Here is a 20,094-nt window from a genome sequence, read left to right on the forward strand (position 1 = left end):
GGACTCCGCCATGGGCTCTTCCCTGCAGGGACAGGCTCTCGCTACTGGCCAGATCTACACCAGCCAAAAAGGAGTCTTGCTGAATTTAGGCACCAGAGATCAGCACAGTCCTGGCTACAACAGGGCTATCATTATACTGTGCCTTGGCAATGGACCAAGCCCTGCCTTACACCAGTTGCTTGAACTTACCTGATGTACATGTCCACATCTGGCCCCACATCTGCACATCTCCAGCTGTGTGATGCATGAGGACGGTGTTGGCAAATTTCCACCTGTACAACTCACAGGCTTTGTGCAAGGACTCACTCTTGCATTTCCACTTCGGCCACTGCCCAGGGCTGTATGAGAGCAGCACCATGTGGTTCTGTGCCAGCAGGAGCCTGGGGCTCACCCTACCCGAGCTCCCCTCCCTGGGAACCAGCAACAGGTCTATCTTTCCCAGTCAATAGCCTTGTCTCAGATGTACCCTTAGCCTGGGCAGCTTCAGTATAGGGGAAAACTGTGTAGGGAAAAACACATGGACAGAGAAAGAATGGGACAGCGGAAGAGAAATGACCACATACAGTTGTATAGAGTCCAGCTGGAGGTTTTTAGACCAGAGTTTCAAGTGGTCCGTTAACATCTAAGACCAGCGCACAGCTTGGACAGCCACCAGCATTGCAGCCAGACTCTCCTGAGAGCTGCCGGTGAAGCACCACATCTGTAGGGGAACTCCTGCGATGCAGAGGCCCACAGGCAAGAGCTCCAAGCTCAGGGCTTTGCAGTGACGGTGCTGGGGAAGAGGAGGAGAGTCTCAGCCCACGAAAGAGAAAGAGATGGGAGCTCCTGGGGTGCAGAGCCGTGCCCAAGCCCCATGGGCTGGGAAGAGCAGGTACCAGCATTAGCACTCAGGCCACCACCCAGGCAGGCATCTCCAGAACAGTATGGGGGCCTAAGGAGGGACACCTCCAAAGGTGACAAGCGGCTCCTTTGCCTGTGCCCACAGTGATTTTGTACTAGTTCCTCCTGCTCTCCTCGCCCAGCTTGTCCTAGCAGGGCACAGCTCACACTGCCAGCATACTCCAGTGTGGCTGGTCCTGCCCCATAGCTCCCCTCCCACTGAATACTCTTCTTCGTATACTTCTTTTAAAACTTTTATTCAACAATATAGAATTCTTTTAATTATAATATAGAACTGTCCATCATGTTAGTGTACCCCCTGCCATGCCCACGCTCTGGCAGAGACAGGCGCAAGCTGGCTAAGTGTGGTCCGTCAGAGGTTGGGGGGGAAGAGCCAGAACGGGGGAAGGAACAACTAACCAACTGTTTTGCACACCCTTCACATTTCCACGCTTTCTGGGTCAGGAAGAGCTCAACAAGGAACCAAAGGCAGAAGAACCTTTAACACTTAGAGGGAAGGGCTGTGGTCATAAAGAGGCGAGTGCCATCCAGCCAGGAGTGCTGCCCCACTCTCAGCCCTGCCTGTGCTGCGCAGTCTGCCCGCCGTCACTCTACACGCGCTGATAGGACGTTTGATTTGGTTCTCATTCTGCTTATGGAAAATTGGGAGCAACAGCATCAGACCTGAGGAGAGATGGGAGGAGGGAAGTGAGCGTCATGGGGCACCACCAGCTCGATACACAGCTCCTTCAGCCCCAGGTGAAGAGGAGATGGCTGGGCATGCTGCCCCATGTCCTGCCACCCCACTCCCAGCCAGGCCTGGCTGCACCCTCCATACACGTCTGGCTGTGGGGCAGGGGGTGATCCTCAGCCTGCTTTGGAAGGGGTGGCAGGGTGAGAGGGGAAGGCAGGGCTGAGCAAGGCAAGGGAGAGACACAGTCCAGCAAAGCAGCACTTCTCCAGGCAGCCAGACAGAAGTTTGGACTTTTTTCTCCCCAACCTCCTGTGTTAAGTCTCCCTCCACTGCTGCAAACATCTCCTCTAGTCCTGCTAAAGGCTCCCGTCATGCCACAGCACATTTTTAACAGGCACGGACAAGCTGGGGAAGTTGCTTACCACATCCCTCTCCTACTGCATCCCTCAATGGCTGCCGTGGTTCTCGTTTTGAGCCTTTCCACTTACAAGGCACTCGGCCAAACCTGCGCTCTACCTCTGCTAGAAAGCTGGGCCCAGGCCACCTGAAAGGCCAGGACATGCACCAGGACCCTCCCAACTTTCTCCAGGAGAAAGCATATGAAGATGCGTGTTCCCCAGACTCATCTTTCCTAAGGACAAGACACCGTCTTCTCCAGCTCCTGGCTGTCCCTACAGGCAGGACGACACTTTGCTAAAGTCCAGAGGAGAGCAGGGTTTCCTGCTCTGGGCACTGGAAGGGCTGATGGGTGCAGAGAGGAACTGGCCCAAGCTGCAGCCAAGCATCCACACTACCCCAGAATCAGGAGACTCCACACCCTCCTTGCTCCCAGGCTACACTTCCTCACCTGCTGTGTTTCCCTCCTGGATCAATCTGTCACAGCTCATCCTACCCTAGAGCTGGGGTAGGGATGTGGGGAGATACAGGGCAGGTTGTTCCAGCCTCTCTGGTTACTGCAACCAGGGAAAGCCATTTACCCATTTCACTCGCTGGGAAAAGCGTCTCTCTTCCTCTGCTTGAGGGTACCAGGAAAGAATTTCTGACTCAGGTTTACAGAACTGATACTTCCCAAAGCACCACCTTGAAACCCTGCCATCAGGTTTGGACATTGTCAAGCACACATATACAACAATCAATGTTTTTCACCTATCAGAATTCCTACATTGAACTTGTTCTTCTGCCCCACACCTCTTCTGCCTTGGCTCTCCAGAAGCTGGGAATGCCAACACACAAGAGCTGGAAAATGGCCAAGTTTCCCCCATAGCAACTTGGACAGGCCATGAGAAACATTCACTCCTGCTTCTTCTCAATGGAGCAATTCAATACATGTTTTAAATCAGTTCAGAAATTGATATTAAAACCCCAAACCAACCCCGCTGGTATTAGCACAGCTTAAGAGCACAAGAGACCTCCCCCCCCACTTCTCAGGCCAGGCAGCCTGTAGGTCAGGCAGATGAAAGGACAAAGGGCTGGAAACACTCACCAAAGCCTTCAGCAGCATCTACAGAAGAGTTAATGTTAGCGAGGGCCCTGTGGCTTGGTAGCCACACCACAGATGACAGCTCCTCAGCCCAGACACTGGTAACTGAGCTCATGCACCGGTTGCATCCCAGGGTGGGAGGAAAGAAGAGCTACTCCCGGCTCAGCACATCTTTAGAAAAAGCCATCCACCCAGGCTGAGAGGAGACAAGCATGGGGGTACAGACATGGAGAATCCCCAACTTCCAGCCATGCATGGGTGACTTTGTGTCTGACCAGCCACATAACAGAGACCAGTATGACAGGCACCAGCTGAGTCCACTGTACCACAACAGCCAACTCCCACGCTGTACCCAAAACCTTGCACCTCCTCTGCAGCCCCGTGGAAGCAGAGACAATCTGCCACAGTGAAACTCTCAGGGCTGACAGCATAAAGATCTGCAACCAAAGACTAAGAGATCCCAAAATACTCTGGCAAGAGGGGCCAGAAGAGCCAACCCGACATCCTCAAGGAGGCAATGCCTTCAGCTCTCACTCTTTCTGGCTATCCCATAGATTTGAGACGGCAGACATTCAGACGTATAGATATTTATTGGTTTCAGTGAATTATACAAATGGATTGACCTGCTATCGATGCCAATAGAACTTTATTGGAATATGGAATGTAAACAGATGTTTCAAATAGAAACATTGCAACCTTATAAAAAATTAACTATTTCGACAATGCCGCAGAAGGAAATTCTGTGTTTAGGTGCTGGTGGGAAAACACTATCTCCAGCTTCTAGGTTTGAGTGTCACCAGAACCACTTGATGAAGTTACACACAGAACAAGTAGAGGAGGCAACTGTGAATTGTGGGGCTATAAAGCCATCGAGGGATCTGATGAAAGAACCCACAAGACGAACCCCCCACCCCCCACAACAGGATCGGCACCCCAGAATTCAACAACTGGCGGACTTTGTTAAAACACTGCGTGGGATCCCAAGTCCTGGATCAGTAGCTGCACAGCCCCCTCCCCGACAGACCACACTGCTGTTTGCTGATCCTTCCCCCTCTCTGTGCTCTCCTCCCTGGCCTCTTCTCCACTCCTCCATCCTGCGGTGCTGGATTGAACCGCTCCAGAGCTGTGCTCTGGCACAAGTCTGCGTCTGGCACGAATTCTCATGGGAGCCACGTCATGAGGTACGTGGTTGCACACCTATCACAAGAAGTCTTGCAACACTGACTTTCCTGAGCTTGGTGGGAAAGTCTGGATAGTCCCTCCCCTGTCCTGCCACAAGAGCAACCCTCACATTCACAAGTTTCCAAAGCAGGTCTATTGAGTTTCTTCTCAGAGCGAGCCTTTGTCAAACACAGCTGGAGGGGGGAATTTCACTTCTCCCCAGCAACTCGGATCAGTACCTTCGTTTTAATGCTCCAAACCAATCCTGAGATACTGCTGGGTTTGTGGGCTGCTTTTTGTTGAACCTCCCCCCTCCCCCCAACTGCCCCGGCATTTGCAATTGAAACTGGAATTCAAGGGCCAAATTCAAGCCCAGAGTGAGCAGTAGGACTTGGACCTCAAAACAGAGTTGCAGCTGCTGACCCCCAGCCTGAATTTGGTTTGTCCAGAGTCTACAAGTCAGAAAGGCATGTTTAAAAAGAGGCATGCTAAGGGCTGATGGTGGAACAACCAATTTGTCCCCACTGGTGTGGCGGGGAAGGCTGGACTGAGAAGGAAGAGAAGGATCCATAGAGATGTGAACCAGAATCAGTTGTGTTGAGCCCTGGGGATATCACTACGTGTTTAGCTCTTGCAAGACCATTTGCCCAGGGCTTTGGTACCACAGGGTTAGAGTTACATTAACCACAACCACCAGAGAGGAACTGAGGTGTATGACCCCCCCCAAGGTTAGATTTCTGCCGAGTATAAAGGGGAGGGGAAGGAGGGGGGGTCCTTGGTTCTTTTCCCTTCACTGTGTGACCGAAGGTTTTGCTTTTATTTGTAAACATCTTGAATTACCCGTCGTTTTCCAGTCTTCATCGTGCTGTTGTCAGGCCACTGGAGAGCACAGCATTTTCTGAGCTGGGCTGGGACTGCTCCTTCACCACTGGATCTGCAGGAGACACAGATCAGGCAGGAAGGGGAAACAGCATTTAGTGAAGCGAAAGCTCCACCCTGGCAAACCCTTCTAGAGAAACTGCCCTCAAAACCCAGAGAGCTGCTAAAGCTTTTGCAGAATGGGGAGCCGAAATTTTCCCCCATAACCCAAGACTCCTCTCCATCCCAGCTGGCCCCAGCTTCTCCATAGACTCACAGAAATAGGGGTGCTCCATCGCCTCCTTGGCGGTCAGCCTTTGTTGATGGTCATATCGCAGGAGCTTGTCCAGGAGGTCTAGGACTTCAGGACTGACCAGGTGTCTGTTCTCACTGTGGATGAAGTTCTCCCAGCGCTTCCGGGAATGCCTGCAAAGGGACCAGCTGTCACCACCCAGCTGTCACCAGCAGAGCAGTACCCAGAGGTCCTGGAGGAATCACTATCCACTTCTGAGAAGAGATGGCTGTGACAGACACTGCCTACAGCTCTTCCTTGCACAAGCTACTGCTCAGCAAGCACTTACTGAAGGGGGAAAACCCTCTTCTTTAGGTACACAATTGTGTGAATGTCCTATGCCTGGGAAAGGCACAATATTGCACATTCCCTTCTGTCTACAGGGACTAGACAACAGCATGCAGCAGACAGGGTGACACCCTTGGGACCAGAAGTGCTCTGGCTTGCCAGCAAGCCTCACAAAAGCTGTCCTCACTATCCCATCCACCTCTCTTCCTTTTCAGAAATCTCAGCTGGGAGATTTTGAGCCCCTCAGCCCACACTCAACTCCACTGTCTACATCTGCACTTCTAGGATGTCAACAAGCAGGAGAAGGAAGGAACAGGGGATGGCTTGTGGATCATGGGAGAGGCAAAAGGAAAGAGCCAGCACTTCAGTGACCTCCTGAGATGACATGAGCAGCCAGACAGGAGTCCTGCAAGCAGCATTGCAACCCAGAAGATTAAAGCAGGCCTTTGCTTAGAGTCCTTCAAGGGGATGGACATCAGTTTATCTCCCTCTCTGTGTTACAAGGAAAAAAGGCAGCTTTTCACTTCTCCACTTACTGGCCCAGGATATCATTGAAGTGCGGGTCCAGTTCTATGTGGTACTTCTTGAGATAGCCATACAGCTCATCTGTGCCCAGGACCTTTGCGATGCGAACCAGCTGGAACAAAAGACATGTTGAGAGACAGCAGAAGAGCAGGCCAACACTTTTGCACAGGCAGAGCTGCCCAAATCTAAGAGGTCTCCTTCTGGAAACATCCCAGGTGGAAGGAATATCTCCCTTGAAACTTGTTTTTGCAACATGTGCAGAAAACAAGTCTCCTACACAAGGCAGTGAAGCATAATCCAGATGGCTTAACTAAGCATGTAGCAAGTTGGACCACCTTCCCAGCCTGGTGGTCCAATCCCCAGAACCTCCCCATTATCCACACAGAGATGAGGTAGTGACAAACATCTGATGAAATAAGCCAGGTAGCAAAGTCTTTACTTGGTCATAATTGTCCTGGCCATGGAAGAAGGGCTCCTTTCGGAAGATCATGCTTGCCAGCATACAGCCTAAACTCCACATGTCTAAGCTGTAGTCATACATCTGAGGGGAAAAAGGAGAAGCTGTCAAAAAAGGCATGCTCACCACAACCGGGTTCCCCAACCGCACAGGCAATCTCAGCCTTTTCACATCACAGCCAGCCTCTTTCCAACCCAGGCAATGTCCTGGCAGGCAAAACCAGACAACCCAAAGGTGGCCAAAGTGCAACCACAAGTGGTATCACTGGTTAGCAAGGAGGCGGCAGACTCTTACTTGGTAGTCCACAAGGAGCTCCGGTCCTTTGAAGTACCTAGAGGCCACACGGACATTGTATTCCTGAGCTGGATGGTAGAATTCGGCCAGACCCCAGTCTATGAGCCGCAGCTGAACATGCGATAAAGAGACACAGAGTCAGAAGCCTCAGTATGAGCCGGTTAGGTGAAGCCACGTTGGCCAAACCTCTCAATCCTGTGATGCAAGCACGGAGCCTGGCATGCAGGAAGGCACTCCGAGGACAGCAGATGCTCTCAGCAGTGCTCTGGTCAGGCTCTTCCCTTCCTCCTATCACCAGCTGGTGGGGCAAAGCCCAGCTTAGAGAACTCCTCTGCCTCCTCAGTCCAAGCACACTGTTACTGCTGGGCAACTGGCTCTTTACCAGCACAACCAGCCACAGCAGACAAGTCACTGCATACTAGGGAACAGGCAAAAGCCAGCTGTCTTATCCTGCTGTTTAGAGGGACTGGGCCAAAGGCAGTGTTGATTTTAACTGGGCGCTGAGAGCAGGAAATGAGGTAGGAGAGAGACCTATCACATCCTGCAAGGCAGACCATCTCCTCCGCCACTGCAGGGATGGACAACCTGCCAAGTTACTGAAGGACAGCAGGTCTAGTAAGAGATTTCCCCCTCCTTATAAACCTTGCCTTGCCTGTACAGCCACAGCTGATTGACAGGGAGGGACCTGTGGACCAGCAACTAATTCACTGTTGCAAATCTCAGGTCCCTGGGGAAACAGGTACACACAGCACCCGATGAGGTACAAGTACCATGACGGGGTGGGGAAGCTCCCTGTGCTGTCCATTTCCATGGTAGCAAGCTGGTACAAACGTTTCCTGTGATCTAACTAGCATGCCCCAGAAGTGAGGAAGGCACTGTAGGACAAGCAGACCATACTACAGGAGGACCTTATGTTCCCTAGGAAAAAAATATCCACCTGTATTTTGGACAAGGCCACCCTTCCTCTGCCCAGGGCCTTTGCACCCTACTGCCACAACCTCCCCAGGTGGAGGTTAACGGCCCAGACTTGCTCCTCTCAGCAAAGAAACCCAGCATGGTTGGCTGGTGGGAAGAACAACCTCCAAGCCATGGACTTTCACTGCAGTGCTCCCCAGTGGGACTTTGGCCATCTCCTGATGCAGGCACAAGTGGAGGGGAGCCGGTAAAGAAAAGTTAAAGGGGTAAGTACAGCTGCCCAGTATATGGGTACGGAGGTGGCAGAGTTTCAAGTTTCCCTGGAAAAACCCTGCTTCTAAGCCCTGGTGCCACAGTACCTTTTTCTGTTGGTGGTCTATCATGACGTTGTGGGGTTTGACGTCCCTGTGCATGATCCCCATGCTGTGACAGTAATCCAGGGCCTGGCAGACACATGCACATACATTAGACATGTCTGTAACCACAGGCACAGCATTAACAATGAAACAGACAGTTCTCAGCCAGGAGCAAGAGTGCCCCGCTCATGAGGAGATGCTGCAACCCTGGCACAAGAAACTGGCATTTTCAGTTCTTATGCCGCATGTGATGAAGTGACAAGCTGGCAAGAAGACTGTATTGATCTCATGTTCTACTGCAGCCACGGGTCCTGGAACCATGTTCCTTGCACAGTCTTTGAAGAACATGATGCAGAGAGGCGTCCCACCTGGTGGCAAGCCCAGTGCTCCAACCTGGGTAGCCCTGTGCTTCCTAGGTCACGCTCTCTTCCCCAGGAGGGGATGATTCTTACATGCATACAGTTTTTATGGCCTTCCAGTGCAGCTTTCCCCCTGTGTCCCAGAACACGCTTAAGCCAGAAAGTCACCTCTGCCCTGCTCATTTAAGCCAAACCTGCACTTACAAAAGGCAAGTCATAGCACACAAGGGAGGACGATGCTGCTTAAAGCTTGAAGGCAGGAGCACACATAAGCTCTCCAGCTCCGTGACCTTGCACCACTCGCCCCCCCACGCAGCTGTTCCCTTAAGCAAGAGGGTGAGAATGTTGTTTTCTCATCTCCAAGGGGGAGGGAGATCCATCCATCAACATCTATCAGATGCTCCGAGATCTCCAGCAGCACGGAAGGAGGGTACAGCCTGCAGTCATTCAATGTCCAAAACATCAGTGCCAGGGAAGTAACACTGCCCTTGGGACCCTGCCGCAGCAGGAAGCATAGGAGGCAACAGCTTCCATCACAGCAAGACCTCAGGGAACATCCCTGCAATGACACATGGCCTCACAACCAACAGGAGCCACAGCAAATGGTGGTCCTGGGATCTCCAGTACAGGAGATCTATAACAGGTTGGACAAACTGCTTCAAGGGATGACGCTGTTCTAGTGTCTTGCTTGTCCCAAGGCTGGATCATCTAAATCTCTTCACTCCTCCCACCCTAATCCTGGGCTGCCTCAGGCTCCCTCCACCTTTCAGTAGGAAGGTCTTTCCCTTGCAGACAGGTGCAGCAAGCTTGGGGGTGCAGAGAAGAAAGCCTCCCTCAAGCCCACTAGATCTATTTCAGGAAGTGTCTTGCAGTCACCAAGTCCTGGAGCACAAAGGACTTTCCCTAGCCTGTCCCACTCATTTCCAGAGGCAGAGGACCTGCAAAGTGCCAGCCCAGAAGTCCCGAGACCCTGCTAGGACCTGACACAGCCAAGCTGCTGCTCCAGCAGTTCAGCACAGAACAGCCCTGGCATCAGCCAAAACCTGTAAGCTTTCCCTAATGCCCTGCTGCCTCCCGTGTCCTGCAGCCAGAGACCCCAGAGAGGGAGCGCAGCAGATCTCACAGATCTGCCATATGGCTCCATGAGCATTTCCATGGGGAGGTGCAAGCTAGGCTAGTTAAGAGGAGGTATTTAGGGCACTCCTTGCCTGTTGTCAGAGGGGCAGGGAAAGCTTTGGCTGGGAGGTCTCAAAGGAAAATACCAGTGTTATATCAACATATAACAACCAGCAGAAGCAGAAGCTTCATTCCCCAAGACCACATCCACGGGGTTCTGTGAGCACAGGGCACCAAGCTGGCCAGCTTGTTCTTAAAGTGTCCTACATCCCCCACCCAGAGACATGGGTCTAAGACCAAGTGGGCAGAAGTCACCTTCTGGGGCTGCATTTGAATACTGCAGCAGAAGAAAGCCTGGAGTTGGCAATCCCTCTCTTCCACTCTCCCTAGCATGCTAAAGAGTCCCCAGTTCCCCAGCCTTGCAAATGCCTCTCAGTGTTTGTGCTGGGTCTGGCTGGGAGGGAGTTGATTTTCCTCATAGCAGCCCAATGGTGCTAGACACAGAGAGAGACCAAGAACAGCCCTACCTGGCTGCTAACAATCACAAATGCTTCATGAAAAGAACAGACCCTGGAGAATCAGAGACTCTTTGGAGGTGACCAAAGGTCCCCAGTTTGGCTGTAATACCTCACAGCAACAAGCCAGGTAACCAGATCTGTTCCCAAACCTTCCCAGGTTATGAGACATGGGTTCTGCATTGAACACGAGAGAAGTAACCGCTTAGTAGCGCTGCCCCATGAGCCCCACTACTGCCTCTCTCATTCCTGGTCTCCCCATCTCAACTGCCATATGCAATACCACTCACCTTCAGCAGCTCATACATATAAAACCGAATATCAAAGTCTGTCAGGATCTGGTACAGTTGCTGAAACAGATTTGGGGAGGAAGGGGAAAAAAAAAAAAAAAAAAAAAAAGAGAAACAAAAATAAATACTCCAGATTTGGATTAGTCTTGTTTCCTGCACCCCACCTGCCTCCAATCACTGATCTTATTCCAGATCCCCTGCGAATGCTGCCACTCCTGAGGGCTGTCCTGGTCTCAGACCTGCCAGGGCTACATGCTAGGAAATCTAGAAAGGACACAAGAGCTTCTGTGAAATGCTACTGGGATCATTCAGACCTGTCATGACTTCTTTCCAGCAGGAGACAGGCAGCAAGCCCTTCAGAGCATGCTGGACTTGGCACAGATGATCTTGACTCTCTGTTCACATGCAAAGTCATCACGGTGACTTCACAACAGCATTCAGAGCAGGCAGTGTGGGAGTACCTGGGCAAGGTTTCCAAGTGCTCAAGGTGGGGCAGGGAGAGGAAAACATTAACCTAAAGGAGCACAGGGTCGGAGAAGCACAAAGGGTAGACACAGCCTCAGAGCCACAGAGGCTCCCCTCTATCCCAGGATAAAGGCTAATGGAAATCAACAGCACAGAAATGTTTGTGGGGCCAAGGAGAGCACAGCTCGGAGTCTCAGTGAAGTGCTTGTTGCCAGCACACGTTTGACACCCTCTCTCCTCTGCATCCTTCTGCAGCTACTCATGCAGAAGTGACAAAGATCCAGGGTGCACTTTAACCTGCACCATGCCACCCACACCATCACTGGAGAACTCATCATCCTGCTGCTCCCACGCCAGGACACAACTGGCCCCAAATTTGCCTTCTGCTTTATATCTGTCATTGGCAGCGGTGCCATCCCAACCCTGTTGGGCTGTGCTCTTGTCCTGGGAAAGCTAGGCAAGACGCCAGGACAGGGCAAGGAAGGACATTCACAGGGCAGCAGTAGGACCAGACCCCTCTGCCCTTTCTAGCAAACAAGGATCATCTCACAGCTCAGTCAAATCACTGATTGCATCAGCACTAGAGCCAGCTGCTCATCACAGGCACCACTTGGCAGCTTCAGGAAAAATCCCAGAGTGAGGGATTGAAATTCACATTCCAAGAAAGCAGCTCTGGCCCCAGATCCCCTACAGGCCGATGCTGAGATCCTCAGGATCCTACCTTACTTAAGGCCAGTTCCAAACAGCCCCACCACCCCTAATACTGCTCTGGGAAATCATCTGACGACATACAAGTGTCACTTACAGATGCAGAGCTTTAACGGCCTCTGGGAGACAAGCTGCATTGTATTCTCATGAGCTGGGATGATCCTAACACTTCGGAGCAACCCACTGAAGCAGACAAGTGAGCAGGGAGCAAAAAAAGACATAGCTACAAGCTACAGCAGGGATAGATTTCCTGACTCGGTTGTGCATGGCTCTGATGCATGACCCAGGGCCAGCAGAGGACAGCTGAGCCCTTCTGGGAGCTTGTTTAAATGGTTTGCTTAGGTAACAAACACTGTGTGGGGACAGAGATGCTTAAAACATGTCTTTCTGGGAATCACTACCCTGTTCAACTTCACCTGGCAACATCAATGCACCTGGGGAAGGAGGAGGGCAGGAGAGGCAGTGGCAGAACAAAGCCAGACCCCATTTTCCCCATTTCCTGGCTCCTCTGCCTCTCGCTGCCTGTAAGCAGTAAGGGGATGGAAGGGAGGTCACCAGTGCTATTCTTCTCAAGCCCATGATTGTGTCGCTGCTCCGACACATAGCCTTCAGCAGAGGCAACTGTTGGGCAGCCAGTTTTCAACAGAATTCCCTAGAAGAGCTGTCTGTGAAACCCAGCACCACTGACCCTCTCACTGTGCCAAGGCCAACAGTGTGGCTAGCAGCACCCAGGCTCTGCTTGCTGCGGGGAACAGTCCCTGCAGGGACTCAGCCCCACTTGCAGGCAGCCAGTGAACACAGAAGGCTTTGAAGGACAGAGCAGAGGTTTCCACTGCAAGTGGGTCCTGCACAGCAGCTGCCCCAAGAAGGCTTTGATAGTGAGCTCCAAATCCCCTTTGGCCAGCCTAGCAGGGGAAAGCAGACACCTCCTTTACAGACATGTCCCATGCTCTGCTGTTACAGCTGGCTCTTTCGAGTAAAACTATCGGAAACATCACTGTGGGGATCACTCGGACCCCGCTCAAACATCTGCTCAGCTACTTGTCAGCACTCAGGATCGCACAAGGCCTTAGAGGCTGGGCTGGTCTCCTTTCTCCATACAGAGCACAAGGAAAGGCCAAACTCACCCCCAGGCAGTCTCTACCCCTCTCCAGCTTTCAGTGATATTTTGGCACACATCACGTAACCAATCGTAAACTAATCATGTTAGTGCCTGAGGAGGCAGAGACATGCTTCCCCTCTCCTTGGGGCTGACATGAGTTAAATGCTTATTCTTCTCCCTTGAGTGAGCAACACAGCTGGCTACGTGCAGGAAGCAGCATCTGCAAAGCAACAGGGTGGCTGCAAGGAACTGTCAGAGGAGAGAGATGCTGCTTTGGGGTGCAGAGCAGGCAGCAGCAAAAGAAAAGGCAACAGTTCCCAAAGCATCCCGGCCTCAGCAGACGTGCAAGGGAGGAGAATCTTTCACATTTCTGCATCACCTTTGCAGGGCAACAACTATTTTTTAAACTAACCTCGGATGTACAAGCATAAAATCCATGCACACACTTCCCTTACAGCAATTTGGCCTGAAAATTCACTGAGGTGCGGGCAAAGTGGAAGATTTGACTCAAAAGCCTGCTGTCCCCACAACTGAACAGGCTGAACATCCTGAAGCAACCTTTCATTGGTCACCGATCTTGACCATCTCCTCTTCTTCAGCTGCAAACCTGCTAGCGTGTTTTAAGAATGAAAGAGCAAACCCAACCCAGCACTGCTCCTGGAGACCCGGCTTTGACCCCTTCTTTCCTGAGGGATTTGCCTCTTTGGGGCAATGTAAGGCACAGTACCAGGTACACTCATGGACTACACAAAATATGTGACAGTTGACAGTGGTTGAAGGACAGGCATCTCATTTCTAGTTTGAAACCAATTAGCAAAAGACATTTAATTTCACTGATGGTTACTCAATTGACTGCATGGCTCTGAAGGCAAATGACTGTGGGTAGCTTGAGTGCTCACAGATGACAAGTAATACAGCAGGTCTGAAGAGAAACACTAGCCCCATACACAAGCAGCCATCCTCACACAGCAGAATATGCATTTAGTCTAGTTCCAACCCATCATCCCTGTGAGTACACAGCCATGGCTTTCAGAAGGGACCCAGCCAGGTAATTTAAGAAAATGTAATCAGCTCTAGGGAGGTATCACCCAAGTCTCCTGTTTATACTGTCATTTAAAAATAGCCAAACTGTGTGGAATACAAGCTTGCGCTTCTGATCTGGAATCATCCATAGCCGTGGCTTAGGCCCCACAGAACTGCAGCTTTTGCCCATGCACAGAGAGCTGAGGAAACCCAGCAGCCATTTTAATGGGTGCACGGACATGAATAGTGTCCTGCCATTTGAATGGGCAAAGGGGTGAAAGTATTAACATTAAGCAAAAAATAATAATATTGAAGGAAAGAAACAGCCAGACAGGAGGCAACTGAGGAGACATCTAAGCTTGTGAGCAACTACTGACAACAGGACAGAGAAAAACACAATCCTGTAAAGCAGTCAGCAACCACCTGCTACCCTGGGAACCCCCTCACACACCCTGAAGGCAATTTGCCAGTGAGATGCATGGTACTCATCAGTACTGCTGAATCCAGAAGTCAATGTAGAGATGGGCAGATCAGCAGCAGCCCCCTCAAAACAAAAAGAAGAGGTCCCTGTCACCAGGATTAGCTCATGTGGCACTTAACTCCAGCAGAATTTGGCTGTCCGGGAAGATCAGGACTGTGGAGCAGATGGGACAATGACTGGGTGCTCTCCAGCTGCTTCAGGTATAGAGGCATAGTGCAAGCCAGGACCTCCAACACAAGTGGTCTTATCTACTCTGCGTGCTTTCTGCTTGGCAAGGGCCAAGAGAAGAGACAGGGAGCAAGGGAAGAGACAGCTTGGGAGCCTCTGTATAGAAGAGGATATCCACAGGTACCTGTGAGTAGCAGCAGCTCTGTAATCTGCCAGCTAGCTAGAGCGCCAAGAACTTACCCAAACAGGCAGCAGAGCTCATGGGAGTGTAGCTCAAATAACCCATACACCCCATATATAACTAGTGAAATTGAAGTTACAAATAAGCTCTGAACACAACAGCCATACTGCATGCCCTGGGGGGACGCACTTGCATTCCCCAGACAAGTTATTCCTGCCTTGTACCCATCAGCACCAAAAGCATCAATACTTTCTGTCTTGGACTTGTACAGCTCTGAATCTGGACTTCCTTGAGGAGCCAGGCTTTCTCCTAGGAGTCTAGAAATATCTGCTGCAAACTGATATAGTTATGTTTCTAATGCACCAGTCAGAGCTGAGCACTGTTACTTCTGCTGTGGCCAGACCAATGTTGCCTTACCAGCTGCAATGGCGCCTGTGACAGCTCTCAGCACGGCTGAGACAGCTGACCTACCATGTACTCCAGGCTCTGCATTTCTCAGTTAAGAGTCTCTATCAGCCACCAGCCTCAAGTTACCACTTAATGCTCCACTTCATGAACTTATTTCAGCTACTGGATGACATCTTTGATGATAATTTTTTCCTCTAAGGACACGACAGAGTGGTGTAATCACATTTTGACTAGGAGACATACAAAGCAATCCTCAGCAAGGTGTGCTGCTGCCCTAGCAATCTTTTTTATCTCAAGCCATATATTAAAAATAAAAATAAATAAATAAATAAAATCTCTAAATAGAAAGTTAAGAACTTCCAGGATCAGCCTTATGAAGAGTCCCTGGATCATCAGAAGCAGCACAGAGGCATGTTCCCAACATACATGTAGCACTGGAACAGCCCAGTTGATGTCAATGAATCCCAGACAAACCAAGCCTACTTTAATTATCCCTGAAAGGTCACAACATAGCACTCCTCTCATGGCTGTTTACTTGATGGAGGCAACACTTGCCTCCCCTCCCAGAGCTGTCAGGGCAGACACTGCTGCAAGTTACTATTATACTAGCCTCTGCAGTAAGTCTCTACATGAGATGAAATAGTGCTAGACTACCACTGTCAGCATGGCTGTAGCTTTGGCTATGCACAGGGTCCCACCTAGCAGGATTCTTCTCGCCAGACCAACCCCAGAGGGACAGAAACAACGCATGCCGCCTCGCAGCGTGCAGGACTGCAGGTGAGATGGTCCGTGGGCCAGCTGACAAACTGCCTCCTCTCCACTATCACCAACCCAGAGTCCTTCTCTGGGTGTTTGATGTATCTGCTGAAGCTGCATCCTACAAAGCGTATACCTACATAAGGCTCCAGCACAGACAAGAAGAAAAAAAAAAGACTGTCCCATAATATGGAACAAAAGAGATCTCTGAACAGTGCAGGAGGGGATGACTGCTGGCTTTCTAATGGCAACTGCTCAATTAATTCTCCACCACTGACTTAATGACTTAGGGTAAAGATTCACATGGGGGAAGCAAAGATACCATTAAAATAGGCGTGGTTGCTAATTATATATCCCTTTTGTGTATCAGCTCACTGCTGCCAGCCAGAAGCATTTCAGTAGCACAGGCAGTCGTAGCTGCACTCAGAAGGACCCCCATTTTGGGAAGGAATAATGCCACTTGGAGCAACCCAGAAATCAGAAGAGCCAGGGAATATGCTGCAGCCTCAGGCAAGCAGAAAAGCTCTTAAGATGTATTCAAGACTGCACAGTCCCCCGCTGCCAGGCCCACCAGCAGTGAGAGACATGCTCTCCAGCCTCTGCCACCCCACAGTTCCCAGGTCTGAAGGATTCCAGCACAAATTGGTGTCACCTGCTCCATCAACTGCACTGCTGTTAATAGAGCATCACAGCACAGGGATTAACTTGGGCTGAATATATAGCACTACAGTAATTACTAAATTGAGAGGGGAATATCTAACCTGTTGAACTTCCTCCTCAAAGTTGGGAGGAGATTCAGCACACAAGCTTTTTATTCCTTCTCGTCTAGAGCCCATTTACAGATTTGTGATTTACATGGGGAAAGGAAGGTGAAGCTGACATAGTTAAAACTCCAAACTCCCCCCATAGCTCTCGAGGAGTATCTGACAACCCAAGATCACAGAACTCTTAACAGAAATGGGAAGCCTCCCCCCTCTACACTCAGGCAGACTCACCTTAAAATCTGTGTTATTGATGTATTCAAACACCAGAGCAGGGGTCTTTGACTGCAAGAGAGAGAGAGTCACAGTTTAAAACACCCTCTTGACCTTCCTTTGCTCCAAGAGACCCAAGAAAGTTTTTGCTTCCTGCCCAACCCTCACTGCAGAGAGCAGGGCAAGAGCAGGACAGCAAGAGAAACAGAGCCCTGCTCCTGCAGCAGGCAGAGGCAAGATCCGCTTATACCCCATGCAGCAAGCACCAACACAGCATTTTGGCCAACGCTGCTCCTCCCCATGGCATGGAGCAGAGGGCAAGGCAAAAGGTGTCACCAGGGGCTAAGGCCTCACAGCCCATCACAGGAGGAAGATCAGCCAGAACTGCCAACACTACAGCAGCATCATTTCCTCTCCGTGGCTGCCAGCAGGCTGGGAGTCACAGACCTCAGCCAGGTGCTAGTCAGAGAAAACTTCCCAGGAATTGTGGCAATGCAAAGGATATGACCTCTGGTCACTGGGCAGGACAGCAACCAGAAGGATGAAGAGTGCTTAATATCCAATTGCCCTGGCAGATACTCATGTTCCAGATGCCAGACAGAAGCTGAAAGGCTACAGTCTCTGCTTTCTTACAGAAAATTTGTAGGGCTACAAAACTTCTCCCTCATCAGCCACAGGAAGCTCACAGAAGGAGTGTAAAAGTGTCTGGGGAACATGGAGAGGAACATGAGCTCATCCAAACCAACCCACCTCAGGAGACCATAATGAGCTGGACACCACATGCCCCTGGCTGGCACGAAGGCATGGGCACCTAACCCAAGCTGAGAGCAGGAGTCACGTGGCATTGCCTGCCCCGTGCCTGCAGCCGGCGGGGAGGCAAGCCCACCACACACACCACGCCACACAGGCACCTACCACCGGATCCTTGACAGTGTCAATCAGATTAATGATGTTGGTGCCACCACGTAGATTCTCCAGAATCTTAACCTCGCGTTTTATCTTCTTTTTCTTCACTGGCTTAAATAGACAAAAGAAATTAGAAGTGAGAGTCCTTTCAGAAATTAACACTGATTTCTGCCACCAATTTTGATTGGATCACATCACCTCTCTTCCTCTCTCTGCTCCCACCCTCACGAGGGAACATTTTTAGCTTCAAAGAGGAGACAGACACCTTGCTTGAACTAGGATTTGCCTCTCATCAGTGAAAGCTTTCCACTCATGAGGTGAAAGTCAAACCACTCAAGACAAACATAATTGTGACTTCAGTAACTGTCGTTAAAAGTGCCTTGGACTGCTATGTGGAAATCTCAGCACACTCATTCTATGTTATGCCTTTAGAGCCACGGGACAAGCATAGTGGACCTCATACCTCAGCTTTTGGTTACCACCACAAACCAGTTCTTCACTCCTTAATCCCAACCCATTTCCCAATGAGTACTTTAATCCAATGAAACAATGACCTTAGAGTATCCAACACCAAGATTTCTAGTAAGCTCAGACACTGCTACGCCTAACTGTGCACGTCTTTCGCAACCACCCTAAGAGCATAGACCCAACTGCACAGCATGCCATTGCAACCATATACCATGATTATTTTTAAAGCCTACAGACATTTTAAACAGTTTTTGACTCTTCCTCGAATCTGCAGAGTCCCAGGAACTCCCTTTGCAAAGTAAGCTCTTCTCTGGACATCACCCTGCAGAGAGTGACAAAAAACAGCTGCTCCCAAGGCAGGGGCTTGGAGTTTGCGTTAGCTTTTACACTCTGCTGATCCAGTGGTCCACTTCAGTGCAAAGGAAAGATTGTTTCTTTAACTCATCCACACTCAGGACAACTCTAGCTCTGTGCCTGCCTGAAAGGAAAGGCAGCTTAGAGGGGAGACTTTTTTAATGAGCCTTGGCTAGCAACCAGTGTGGGCATCACCGTTTGCGAGTCACCGGTTTAATGGCCCTTCATTGCAGAGCTGGAACAGCCCCTCCTTGGACCACTGGTACCATTGCAGAGAGCTGCAGAGACATCCTGCAGAGACTGGTAAAGCCTGTGCCCCTACCTCTGAGGTTTGCTGATGAAAACACTCCTCTCCAGACATTTAGCTTTCTAAAACATTTGCCATCCAGCACGGAGTCTGGTGTGTGAGGACAGGAATAACGGTGAATGGCAAAGAGGTACAAGGCACCTTACCAACACGACACATGTTATTAGATGTCTACGTGAAGGACAAAGAGCCACAGGAGTTCGAACAGCTCGTGCTCACCACCTTGCCTCTGCCACAGCCTCCCACTTCAATGATGGCTGCAGAGTGCCAATGGAGCAACTCGTACTCCTGTTACAGGTGAATCCAAGGCAATCACTGGTTTCAGACCCCTCAAAGGAATGTACCAGGAGATGGGAGAAGGAACAGAAGCTTTTTATATACTGGGAAAATATGGCATTTATGTAAGTGATAAAATATGCTGTCTTTCTAGGCTTTTCAGGTGGCTGAAACCTTCAGATTTGAATCCTGCCCTTCTCTTCCAAGTTAAAAGGCAGGAGCTAGACTTTCAAGCCAAAAGATGAGAATCTCAGCCCGAAGCAAAGTGCCAAAAATAACACCGATGCCAGCAAAGGAAGCGTCAGCACCTCATAAAGCCACTGTGGAAAACGGCAGCAAGGCCACTGCAGCCATCAGCCAGAGCTGGAGCTACACCGGGCAGGGTTTGCTGGGGAGGGGCAACCAACAGCCTCGGGGCAGTACCCAGCCATGGCTGGAGCCAGTGGGAGGTCAGACAGATAGGGAGAAGCAGCCAGAGCAGGGGAACAGAAACAGCAGAAGTGAGGGCTACGTTTCTGAACCTGAGAGGAATATGGTTCGTTAGGGACTAATTTCACTTATGTCAGCATGGGGACAGACACCACCTTTGTGTCGCCCACATGCACTGATCTTACCAGAAGGCCAAGACGGAATTAGAGGATGTAATGCAGTTACTCTGATCATCTAGCAAGGCAGATGCCCGCACAAGCTGTTTTCCAAGGAACTTCAAAAAGGGAGCTGAGCCACAGCCATCCTGAAGTGCTCGCTGTACGGCCTGGCTACCGATAGATATGCATCACAGCCTCTCTGCTGTGACACTTGCACCTGATTGGGAGCTGAAACAGTGCCTGAACACGGCCAAGAGGACCCAAAGCCCACTTTGAAATACCTCTTCCTTTGTACTGTAGTTTCAAGGGCCTTTTGCATCAGCTAGGTAGTGGAGGATATCCCTCCAACATTTCCATTTCTCCTTCCATAGCAGTCACCACTCCCACTGGGGCAATTGTTGTCTTCTGGTCACTTCCACAGGTTTCCACCTTTTTCAGGATGGGAAAACGA

General features: G+C 50.6%; 1 protein-coding gene across 4 annotated transcripts in view; it reads right to left on the bottom strand.

Moving 5' to 3' along the window:
- Positions 1-1,158: 1,158 nt before the first annotated feature.
- Positions 1,159-20,094, bottom strand: part of CSNK2A2 (casein kinase 2 alpha 2) — a 28,207-nt gene continuing 9,271 nt past the window's right edge. Inside the window, exons 3-12 of one of the 4 annotated variants that reach the window (XM_049805831.1) lie at positions 17,661-17,762; positions 16,767-16,817; positions 10,480-10,539; positions 8,203-8,286; positions 6,929-7,039; positions 6,617-6,718; positions 6,189-6,289; positions 5,350-5,498; positions 5,055-5,148; positions 1,159-1,563 (exon numbers count right to left, since the gene is read on the bottom strand). In XM_049805831.1, coding sequence (XP_049661788.1) covers positions 5,072-5,148; positions 5,350-5,498; positions 6,189-6,289; positions 6,617-6,718; positions 6,929-7,039; positions 8,203-8,286; positions 10,480-10,539; positions 16,767-16,817; positions 17,661-17,762 — 837 coding nt within the window. In that variant the 3' untranslated portion in view covers positions 1,159-1,563; positions 5,055-5,071. Of the gene's footprint in view, positions 1,564-3,624; positions 5,149-5,349; positions 5,499-6,188; positions 6,290-6,616; positions 6,719-6,928; positions 7,040-8,202; positions 8,287-10,479; positions 10,540-16,766; positions 16,818-17,660; positions 17,763-20,094 lie in introns of those variants that run through there. The other 3 variants (XM_049805830.1, XM_049805833.1, XM_049805834.1) reach the window with 3 other exon arrangements.

This window comes from Accipiter gentilis, chromosome 7 (genome assembly GCF_929443795.1).
Source record: "Accipiter gentilis chromosome 7, bAccGen1.1, whole genome shotgun sequence".
Classification (NCBI taxonomy): Eukaryota; Metazoa; Chordata; class Aves; order Accipitriformes; family Accipitridae; genus Astur; species Astur gentilis.